The sequence below is a fragment of the Empidonax traillii genome, unplaced genomic scaffold (assembly GCF_003031625.1).
Source record: "Empidonax traillii isolate 1590-97213 ecotype Southwest subspecies unplaced genomic scaffold, ASM303162v1 scaffold15:size5535645, whole genome shotgun sequence".
NCBI classification, from domain to species: domain Eukaryota; kingdom Metazoa; phylum Chordata; class Aves; order Passeriformes; family Tyrannidae; genus Empidonax; species Empidonax traillii.
The window spans coordinates 4,286,112-4,298,497 of NW_020955208.1; the positions used below are offsets into that span (position 1 = coordinate 4,286,112).

Genomic DNA, 12,386 nt, shown 5'->3' on the forward strand with positions numbered 1-12,386 from the left:
CCAACAGTAGCTATATTTTCTCCTAAAAGGAACCATCTCAAAGCTAACCCAAACTAGGCCTAGAACATTTCACACAACAGGTTCAGGTCCATTAAAATCAGGCAGACAGATGGCTGTGAATTACACAGTGCACCACTCCCTCCTGTAACAGTCAGATGAAAAAAAAAAACACCTCACTTTGGGCCTAACTAACCTCCCCATGCACTCTGCAGTTAACATCCTCAGCTGCAGCCTTCTGCAGCAATTTAGGGCAGATGCAAATGCAGGTACCATGCCCAAAGGATATCCAAAGGTACCATCCCAAAAGGATAAAATTGGTGTCGTAGCTCTGAGTACCCAGAACAGCAACAAATTTAGACAACTGATCTCTAGCGTAGTCACACCTCTTGTCACTACAGACTTTTTCCCCTCTTGCTAATCACATCCATCTGTCTCAGAACAAGACTAAGCTACCGTGATTCAATCTGCTGCCTAGTCCTCAGACATTAAAACAGCTAATACAGACTCTCCAGTGCTGGGTGAAACAGGAGAAAAGAGCTTTTGGCATTTTGTTGCAACTTTAGCTCCGTCTCCATCATTTCAATATTTACACAAAGCTACAGTGCTCAAAGAAACAACTACATTAAGGCTTCAAAAGATTCAACAGGTCAGATTACCTAGGAAAAGAAGCTTTCACCCTTTTGTAGATCTCCTACAAAAACCCAGGAAGTCAGCATTAATACACCTCCATCCACTGCAACTGCACAGACAGCACCCCAGGAAGTGCTTGCTTTTGAAAGCACCAAATAAATTTATATCACTAGATACAGCAACACTAGAGTTAACTCTATTCCATAAAGACATATGAGGTTTAAAGAGAAATCAGAAATGCTGGTAAAGAACATTACTGTTAAAAATCAATTCACTATCCCTTCAGTAACTTACTCTCAAAAGCTAAGAGAAGCCAGGAGCATGGAAAACCCTTTGAAGGCCGCAAACCTGCTCAAAAGGATGGCTCAGTTTCCCAGGTCAGTAAAACAACAAACCACTCAGAGCTGTTCTCTGCATATGAGATATAGCAAAAGGTATTACTTATCTCCTTCCATGCTTCTCCTGCAACATAACCAAAATTTACCTTGCTGTTTTACTCACCTCTTCAATTACATCCAGACAGATCAGTTCACAGACACACTTCAACTCCCTGACGGGTTTTTTCATATCTCCAAAACCAGAGAGCCTACAGCCCGCCTGGGTAGTTTGTTCCAGTGCTTCACCACCTTCACTGGGAAATTTTTTCCCATATATTTCATTATAATTTCCCATGCTGTAACCTATATCCACTGCCTCTCACTCTCAGACTGTGCAACTCCAAGAGAAATTTGATTCTGTATTGTCTGCTATCACCCACTGTAAAGCTGAGACAGCAACTGGGTGCTCCCTTAGCTTTCTCTTCCAGGCTACACAAACACAGCTCACTTAACCTCACCTTTCACACCAAACAAGCGCCAGCCTCCTCCTCTCCTGGATAACCCTTCACTGGACTTGCTCTACTTTCTCAGTGGAGGAACTGACATTGAACATTGTACTCCTGGTAGTAGAGGTCTCAACACAGCACTCCTGGTAGTAGTGAAAGACTGGCCTCCCTCCATCTCCTGGCATAGCAGTGTAGTCCCCTATGTCGCTACTACTTCTTCCGGAAGAATCCTTAATTTCCTTTCTAAGAATTCCTAACATAAATCAGGTTTCTGGAAGCAAGGTTTTTGAACAACCCAACCCCAAGTTTCCTATTTCTACAGTCAAACATAGTACCTTGCTTCCTTTTCCTACCCATTATGAGAATGGCTCCGTAACCAAAGATAATAATTATAAGGCTATAAAGCACCAAGGGCAGCCACAGATTGTACCTGCTAGAAGTCTACTCAAACCCAGAAATATTTAGAATAGTAATTCACCTATGACATATTAGTAAATCAGAAAATTTTCTTTAAATTCACACATACACTGTTGCAATGGCAATTATCTCAAAGCAACTGAAACAAAGCATAACACGTGCTCCCCCAAAACAGGTAAAGTTAAACCAATATGTTCAGCCAAGCAAGGAAAGGTTTTAGTACCCTAATATCAAATTTAGGATCTAACTCTCTTCTGGGCTACCAAGAGATGCAGCACATTCAGACGCTCACAAATGGGATTTTTTTGGTACCTCAGCTCATCTCAGAGTCCCACCTGTCTCAGGACCACCTCCACAGACTGCAACACCAGCTACACACATGTGCTTTCTGTGGTATCCCTGCTCATTCTAACCTTTCAACAGCTTACTGATGTATCGAGACTATTCTTATTATGAGTCATCCATGGTTATTAAATTAACTCTTACTTCTTTCTGTTTCAGACAAACACTTGAAAAAAACAACATCCAAGCATATCGACCAAGACACAGACTGAAAGGTCACCTACTGCATGCTTCTAAATGAAGAGATAAGAATGCTTCTGTGTTTTTACATAACTCAGAAGACCATCTGGTAAAAATTAAGCAGACTCACCAGCTGTTTGTTTAGCAAAAACAAGCTAATACGCTTAACCAGTATCAGAAATCAAGAAAGGGTTTTAGGCAAATATGCCAGGATAAAGTTTGCCCAATGCACTTCAACTCCCACACCCAACTATTTACAAGCCTCATCATTCTACTATTTCAGCACCCCCTTAAGCAAAACTCTGAAGTAAGGAAGCATTAGTCTCTTTCTACAGGAGGAAGGGGAGGGAGAAGAAAAAACTTATTTCTGAAGGTCACAGAAGACATTTCAACCTACAGCTACCAAGCAGGCAGCAGTGAACTTTGCCCATGCTCCGAGATGAGTTCAAGCCTTCTGAACAAAGCAAGCAGGGGACAAAGTCTGAACTGGTAGCATGAAGCTCTAACCACTTCTCAGCAGACCCAGCTAACTCGGCACCACACTAACCACTTTCAAATGGTTTCCAGCAGACTGTGAACACTCTCAACACTCTGGAGCAAATTCTGCTTCCAGAATACCGTGAAGGCACATCCCTAGGAAGCCCATGAGCTGAGCCAAAACATGCACTCAAGCCTCCCAAGCCCCACGCTAACACTCCAGTGTTTAAGCCACACGCACTACATACAAAGAGCAGTGGTCAAACTGAATTAAAAACCAAACCAAAACAGAAGTCAGTACCATGAAGTAGTGCTCTGGATTACCAAACCCATTTGTCTTTCCTGAAGACTGAAGACAGCCTTTACGCAACAAATAGAAAAATGTTTTAGTTCAGATTACCCCAAGATTTCTGTGTTTGTTTAATACTTTTATTAAAGTATCTCAGTGAAGGTAAAACCCCAGGATTTCCTGAATCATAGTCATTTTGATCGTATAGTATCTTATAGATTATCACATAAGAAGAAAAACTGATGAAAACCAGTAAAGAATTGCAGGGGTCAAACAAACACTTTTGCTTACTGAGCATTTGCAGTCATCTCCTTTCTCCTCATTGTCTCAAAACAGCAGAACTTTAAAAAACAACTAAAGAATAAATAAAAGCCACTTTCTAGATAAGCACACAAAGGAAGAGTACTGATCCATACAAAAAATATCTTAACATTCCACAAACACTTTTTTATTTTTTTTTGGTGAAGAACAGGACTAGAAGGAACAATCATATTCTTCAAAACTTGGAAAAGGCATTGTCATGGTTTAACCCCATCCAGCAGCCAAGCCACCCACCCACTCACCCACCAGAGGGATCAGGGAGAAAATCAGAAGGGTAAAAGGTAGAAAACTAGAGTTAGATAAAGACAGTTGAATAGGGAAAGCAAAAGCCACACATACAAGCAAAGCAGAATAAGGAATTAATTCATTGCTTCTCATGGACAAGTTTCCCATGCTCAGCCATCGCCAAGACATTAGTCCAAGATCCCACTCTTCCTCCTTCTTCCCCCCCCACTTTAAATTCTGAGCATGATGTTAGATGGTCCAAAATATCCCTTTGGTCAGTCGGAGTCACCTGTCCCAGCTGTGTCCCCTCCCACCCTGCCATGTAGCCCCAGCCTCCTCAACAGCATGGCCTTAGGAAAAACAGCAAAGGCCTCAGCTCTGTGTGAACCCTGCTCAGCAATAACAAAAACATCTCTATATTATCAACACTGTGTTCAGCACAAATCCAAAACACAGCCACATACCAGCTACTGTGAACAAAAGTAACTCCACCCCAGCCAAATCCAGCACAGGCATCCAAAAGAGGGAAACAGAAGAACACTCAAATCCCAATCAAGCACAGGCCATACCATAATGCAGGTCAACAAGGAGTGGAAAAAAAAAAAAAAAAACGAAACATCAACCAAATATTTCTCTAAAGACATAAAAATTACATAAGCTTTTAAAAGCATCAGGAAAAGAAAGCCTGACAGTCAGTCAATGGGATCAAAGCAAGAAGATGGTAGAAAGGTATTCATAGAGGGCAAGGGCCTATCAGAAAAGCTACATGAATTCTGTGCACTCCTTCACTACAGAGGAACTCAGGGAGCATCCCATAATACAGCTGCTCTTTACAGAAAAAACTCATCCTACAGTGTCAATAGAGACCAACAGAACAAACAACTAGGATCCAACGATACCTCAAAAATTTTAAAGGAACTTAAATCCAAATTTTTCACAGCAGATTTTTCATACAATCAGCCTTAATTAAAGGTCAGATCAACACCACACTCCCACAGTACTGACATTGAGTTTTTCAGTGAATTTTATTGGGGTACAAGCCAGAAGAGGTTAAGATTTCCACAGTTCAGGCAAATTTGACTTCTATACCATAAGAAATAGCAGAAATTCATATAAAGTATATAGAATAGACTTAGTATGTACATGTCTAAAACATATTGAGGAAAAGTAAACACAGATTCTATACAGCAAACTTACACATCACAAAACTACCCAGACTTCTCTGAAGAACTCAGTCAGTTGAAGAACACAAGACTAACTCAAGCTGACCCAGTTTATTTCCAAAGTTTTACAACAAACTCCATTATCAAGCTTTTAAAATGCTGACTTCCAGAAACTAGGATGAGGCAAATCCATTCATATTCTGTTCCTCTCAGCTCTTTCCTAAGGACCAGCCACTGCTGCAGATGAGACATTAGGCCAGCTGGGTCTTCGATCTGAGCTGATATGGCACCTTTGACATTTGCTCACACAAACAACCTGACCTTTAAAAAAAAAAATAATAGAAGTGACTCAGATTCGGTGTTCTTGTCTTTACAAATTGTTTCCTGCAATAGGTAAAACATGAAACCTATATAAAATAACCCAAGGGCTAACGTACTCTGTTCTAGTTTCAAAATGTCTCGTAAGAGCTTCAGCTTTAATGAATTATCTTTTGAAAGCATAACTACTCCTGTGGAACAAAGACCTGCTCAACCAGTTAGACACAGAGGACCAGCAGACGACTTATTTCGATAGACCAAACAACCTGTAATGCACACACTGGGGTTTTGACTTCCTCCTCGAGCAGGTTCTTTTTACAATTGCACATTATCTATTCAACTCTAAAAAATGGGCTTAATTAGTAGGTGTCAATCCAGCCAGTAAGCATGGCATTTCCTTTCATCCAAATGATGAGGGACAAGTAAAATGTCAGGTACTTCCCCAAGCTTTTGATTCTGTTTCTTACAGTAGTTAAAAGGACTCATCTAATGGCTGCCCCACATATCCACAACTTTATTCACTGACTAGAAAAATATGAAATCCTATCAAAACCATCTATGTAGTTCCTTAATAAGCTACTAACTCGTTTCTAGTGTGGAAGTGTATGAAAACTAGGCTTGCAACACGGTAACCGGACTAAAAAACCTGCCCAAATATAGAGGTGAAATCTATCCTTTCAGGTTTTCCAGCTCCAATGCAATATTCTCAAGATGGCAGATTCTCAGGACCCTTTAATACACAGCAAATGGTTCAAATCCTCATCAACTTCCACACCTCCTTCCACACAAAAATATGAACTCGGTGTGTTTACTGTAAAATGATCCTTGCTTACCAAGAAATATTAGTAACAGGGTATTTTCAACGTGACAAATAATTTTCACATTACCTTTCAATGAAAACCCATTCTCAGCCTTTGGGAGTACACATAATTAATAATTTCAATAGTATCATTAGCATTGGTTGTCATGGCATTTGAAAAAGGATCCTACAGCTACCACCTCTCAATCTGTTTCAGTGACCTACTAACCCAAATACCTATCTGAATGGGCTGATGGAAAGGGTGACATGATTACTACGAAGTGAAGAGTCTTTTCAAGGTAATGGAATGAAAAGAACAGTCTTTCTTTCTAAAGGCGAATTGGTGCTCCAGTGGTAAATTATTCAGGTTCCTACAGCAGGGCTGTACTGCACACAAATCATAGGATCCTCTTTCTTCTCTATAAATGTCACTTAGTATTTCTAATTAACTGTCTGTAGTTATATAGGAGAAACTAGCTGGCTTTTCCATTAACAGCTATCAGTGAAAATATTCAAGTTATAACGTTTCTTAAAGGACACCACTCTTACTCCAACTTCTAATTTGTGACTCTGGAATCCACTTCACCTTCAGTTTAAAGGCCAGAATCCACTTCACCTTCAGCTTAAAGGCCAGAGCAGTGACTAGTAAATCAAACTAGTCTTGTTCTGATGAACGTGAACTTTGGGATTACAACTAAGCCTAAACATACCTAAAGAGATGAACCTTCAGAAACACAAAAAGAATAAATTAATAGAATTGATGGCCTTGGTTGCAGACAATGAAAGTGACAATACCCAAACTAAAACACACTAAGCATGCAATATGCCTTTATCATGTCTCCTGGCCCTAAGGCCATTAAAACCAATTGTGTTCCAAACAAAGAGGTCCAATTACCAGTTCCAACGCTGTGCAATGCACAAAACCATAATGTGATAAAAAGCAATAAGGATTAAAAGGAATTCTAATAAAAATTAACAGGCCTCATCGGTATGAACTTCAACATCCTACAGTGTCCTAAAGTCCTCTTTTTTTTAACACTGAAAAACAGCCCTGTTAACTATTTTAAAATTTAGCTAAGGATACAGTAACCTATATCCACTAAAACAGGTGAGGTGAAGCAGTGGGCACCTGACTACCATAAACCCAGCAGAGCCCACTTTTAACTGAAGATAACCAGGATGAGGGTATGAATAAACAAACCTGTCTATCCCAAACCCTGATTTCTAATCTCTAGAGTACTGGATTTCCCTCCAGCTACTACAGAGAGAGCTGCAGAGCTCAGTTCAGCACCCACTGCATTCTATTCTACAGAGAGGCCACACAAAAAGAATGGTTTGGTATGAGCAAGATTGAGCTGTTAAACTCAGAGAGATATGAACACAAATAAACACAGATATTTAGGGAGACCTTCTGATGAAAATGTAGGCCTCCAAGAACTTTAACTCCTTGGAAGGTATCCTCCAGCTTATGTCTAAACTTTGACTGGAACTCCCTTCAGCACCTCTCTTTTGTTGAGGATCTTGTTCCAAGTGTACTGCCAAACACCCCCCGGAAAGTCTGCAAAAAAATCAAGAACAGCCCATTCTGCTCCAGTGTCTTAATGACAAAACGTGCCCTTTTCTTTCAGAAATCAATATGAAGGACATCAACTTTGCTATTTGTTTAAAAACCCATGGTGGGTGCTTTACCCTTAACGAAAATAGTTAAAACATTCTTTCCAGCCCCCAGCGAAAGTCACAATCCAGGACAAGAATCCCACCTTAAAGCTATTGCTGCATCTGCCTACCTTTCTCATCCATCAAATTTTCACACTGGCAATAATTTAAAATGGTAGAGAACCTGAGCCAGCATGCCAACACACACAGAGGAAAGCAAAAGCTCCCTTAGCACCCCCAGAAAAGTGAATACACATGTAAATTCTGCGCACACACACTGCCAGACAGTGAAAACTGTGTGAACAACAGAGATTATCTTCTATGGGGCTGAAGCAGACTAGACCACAAAAAAAACAAACAACCAACTTTGAAAATATATCTTATCATTTATTTAACAGCAGTGTGTTAACCTCCAAGTGAAAAAGATTTTCCAGTTTTTTTCACTTTAGCCACTCCAGAAGGAAACAAGTAGTTTGAGTTATCTTAAACAGAACAAAATAGCTGATGTATCAATGTCATGGTCAATTTCACAATTAAAAAAATGAACATTTAGCATGCTTTCACTTTTCTGTACTGATGGCAATGAGATTCTTCCTTCCCAATTCCCCCTTGCTCCTCCTACAAACCTTTGTTTTTATGAAAAAATTGACATGAAGTTTGGGAAAAAAAAAAAAAAAAAATACATTTTTATATACACTTATATACTGCTTTGGTGAATCACACCAAAGTAGTCTATTATCCAGCTTAAAAAATTATTGGAAAAAAAAAAAGTCACATAACTTGGTTTCATGATGAACACGCATCAGAGACAGAAGGAAGAAGAAAACTATTAGAAATCTGTTTTCTCAATGAAAGTAAGGATTTTTGAGTTGATTTTTTCCACGACGAAGTTCTTCCCAAGCTGACTAAATCCTGAGCCACTTAATTATTTGGTCAATGAAAAACATGAATTCAATGAAAAATTTCCTTCTGAAGCTCGGTGTGCCAGATATTCTTGTAATGGATGGACACACAGGAGCAACTCCCACAATACTCCAGTGTTGCCTCAGGCCCACTGTACACTTAGAATTGTTGTGAGGACAACCACACAGAAGGAATGAAGTGGTCCTAAAGGCAGACATAACTTACAATGACTAAACAACATTCTTGTTAATCTTACTCCCCATACTGAGTGAAGCTGCAAAAACAAAAGTGCTAGCATGCAAAAACATCATCTGACACTTTTGTCAATACTCACAGATTGGTTTTCACTTCTGTGCCAACTTAATGAAGTTTGGTGCAACTGAAGTTTCCAACTTAAAAAGAAAAAAAAACCCTATTTTCTTTATAATGAAATACACATCCCAAACTGCAGAGATCATGAATGTGTTTGTATCACATGAGTACCTGGGTATCCCACTGGAGATGGAGAACACTTTGCAGTTAAATATAACAAACCAAAGAAGAAGAGTGCTATTAAAAGTCTGGCAGAAAATACATGCCCTGTTCCTCCCAGTTTGTGAGGTATGTTGCAGCATCACTCTTTCACCAATTCACCTGCAGCTACCTTTTCGAAGGATTTATGCTACAAACACAAGCTGATAGGTTTTTTCCTGTGGAGTTTTTCCTTTATGCCAATGACACTTTGTGGAGAAATTCTGAATTGCATTTAGTAGAAAAGCTAAAACTTGTTTGTCTGCTCAACTCCACATCAGCTACTCGCCCTGAAAACAATCAGACTACTCATGTACAAAGCAAAGCTTTTGCATAATCTTTCCTAAGTGAGGGCCTAAGAAGGCAAAGTTAGACAGGTTGCTCATACAGCCCACATGCATGAATACGTACTTTGTGCTCCCTGGGTAACATACAGTAGCCTCATTAAAAAGGAGAGGAAAAGAAAATAATTATAAACCACACAGAGAACAGGCTTTAATTGTTTTCAGATATTAGGCAAAGATATTCTTGTACATCACTTACCGTGTTTTACTCTATAGTTAAAAATAGTTCATGAAATTCAAAGGTTTTATGTATATCTATGTACATACATAAAATACCTTTTTAAGTATTTCTCTTTAGTACCTCGGAATGCAGAAGTAACCTATCACAACAATCAGAGCTAAAAAGAAAAAACAAATGTAATACAAGTTCCTGCTCTAGCTTGAAGCCAATGGCAGAATCTATAATGACTTTGAAAGATACAAATAAATCCATGAAAACTTCACAAAAGCATCGAGCATTAGCATAATCATAATTTCACTGATTTTTTTTTTTTTTTAACGGGAAAGAAAACCCTTTCAAGCTTTAGAAGTTCAAAAACCACTGCTCCCTCTTAAACATAACTTGGGAAAAGTGAAGGTGAAATGGTGATGGAAGGTTTCCCTCCCAGTTTAATTCAGCAAAGATTAGCTGAACAAAACTACAAAGAACTGCTTTTGAAATTTCCACTGTGTGCAACATTCTTCAACAAGATACCTCACCTAAATATAGAAGATAGCAGCAGAACTCCAGGAAACATATTTATTAATTAAAAGGTACAGAAAATATAGAGGGAAAATCAAGCAGAATTACTGTGCACATAATGTTTTGCTTCCCATTTTAAATTCCTAGTGAATGAGTTGTGAATTCCATCAAGTATTTAAAAACTCAAAATCCTTTACTGTTTTGTAACAGTCTAAAGATACAAGGCCTAATAATGACTTTGTCCTTTACTAATCTGAAGCCTTAACAGCATGACAATTAACAGTTCAGTGCTTCAAAACCAGGCAGGCACTCAATATTATTTTTTTTAAAAATAGGATGAAACAGAAAAACAAAGCTGCCTGCTGAGACACAAGAAGAAAAGGTTTGGGTTCTTTTTAGATATGCACTGATATATGATAAAATATTTCCTGTGTCCTAAGCTGAGACACATTATGTCATCCATCCTTCATCTAAAACTAGTTTCTGTGACTCCACTGCCCACCTGCAAGTTTGCAATACTTACTTGTCTTCATGGTACCAAACACTGCAGTTGCTCTTATACTTTTATTGACTGGTTTCAAAATCCAAGCACAAAAATACTGCAAAACAGCACTGACATAAAAATCTTGTAAAGTGTAAATCTGCATTGAAAACTCTATTAAAAAAATAATCTTACATTCACCAGTCACTAAGTTCATCACCTGGGATTCCTGAATGTAAACCTGTTCCAGGTAATAATGTGGGATTCCATAAGAATCTGTCCCCACTGGTATGAGTGCAGAAGTGGGGTCCCAGTTTCCTTCTACACAGTGTGTTTTTACTGGAAGAACTCCTCCATGAAACTCCAGCCTTAAAATTGAGATTTCATTCCTTATATACACAAAAGTATCAATAAAGGAACATTTTTAAGCATTTTAATAAACATGGGTGTAAGATAATCAGGCGCAGAAAGTAACAACACCTCCCTGTCATCAGCTGGGAACTCCACGTGTTACATCAGTGAGATACCAGATACCTTTTGCAAAAGAGGAATTACATAATGCACATTACAGTCACCCTACCTGTAGCTTCAAAGAAACACACACACAGAGTGAACAAAGAGATTTCTGGGTTGTTTTTTAAATTAAATAGTTTCACTGCTAACAGCTGGAAAACAGACTTTTAAGAAGCTGAACATACAGATGGCAGTTTTATAACTCAATCCAAGAATACCCAGGAGCCTCTCCATTTAAGAGCAACCACCGCAAATGGACAAAGCTTAAAAAACCCTATGGACTGAAAAGCAAATATTAAAAAGATATATTCAAATATTATCTGATACCCTTCCAAGCTGCTTTTGGCTCTGCCCGCTATTTCACATGCAGGTATTCTCCACTTTTTTGCTTACTTGGTCTTAGAAAAACAACACAAAAACAAGTAATATTAGGAAGCAATATACTGAACAGATAAACCAGGCTCCTGAGCACATCACTTTTGTTTACAAAAAGACTTTATTCTAGCCGTAAGATTCAAGAGCCTCAAGTTAAATTTCTGTAAATTTTCTGTAGGGAGAAGGAAAGGTAACAAAAAACTTTTAAGGGCATATTCCTCCTTTCCATACAAACACGTTGTTGTTTGGAATGGGGTGTGAGGAGTTTTACCGTCATCACAACAGTCACAGGCTGAGGCAACCACGAAGTGAGTGTTGATGCTGGAATGGAAACACCTCTGTTCAGTGCTAATCTGTAGTACCAGCAAGTGATTCACTACAAACACTGTGACAAATCATGAGGAGTGATGAGTTTTGTGTCCTCCCTGGCATTCACCTCTTCCAAGTGAGTAGCCTCACAGCTGTCCCAGGGCCTGGGTGGTCACAGAGGGTACAAACGAGCAAAAGGGGTGAAACGGCTTTTTTTCTTTTTATTAATTAAAAACTGAAACTCTCCAAGTTGAAGAAGACATTTTGTTCACGCACCTTGAGAGAAGAGGGCACATGTTCCCCATTTCTGACAAATAAAAAGAAGAAGGAAAGCAAGAGCAGAGGCTTCGGAGGGTGGGCTTCACACCCACCACCCCGGAGACCTCCCCACAAAGAACAAGCAGCACAGCAACGAGAAGAGAGAAGAAAAGCAGCGAGAGGCCACGGCTGTGCGGCGGCGGCGGCTTGAAAATTTTACCTGGAAATCAGCCAGTATCATCTCCCGGTCCATGTTGGACGCCATTGCAGCCAGCTGCGTCCCGGCTCTGCTCGGACCCGCGCACCTGGAGCCGCTGCCGGCGGGGAGGACGGGGCAGGGCGGCAGCTCAGGAGCTCATGGAGGCGCCGCG

The 12,386-nt window shown here is 39.6% G+C and overlaps 1 protein-coding gene across 1 annotated transcript in view; it reads right to left on the bottom strand.

Annotated features, from left to right (window-relative positions):
- Positions 1-12,386, bottom strand: part of FAF1 (Fas associated factor 1) — a 157,495-nt gene extending 145,109 nt beyond the window's left edge. Inside the window, exon 1 of the mRNA XM_027894094.1 lies at positions 12,236-12,386. Within this exon, the coding sequence (XP_027749895.1) occupies positions 12,236-12,280 (45 nt within the window). The 5' untranslated portion in view covers positions 12,281-12,386. The remainder of the gene's footprint in view (positions 1-12,235) is intronic.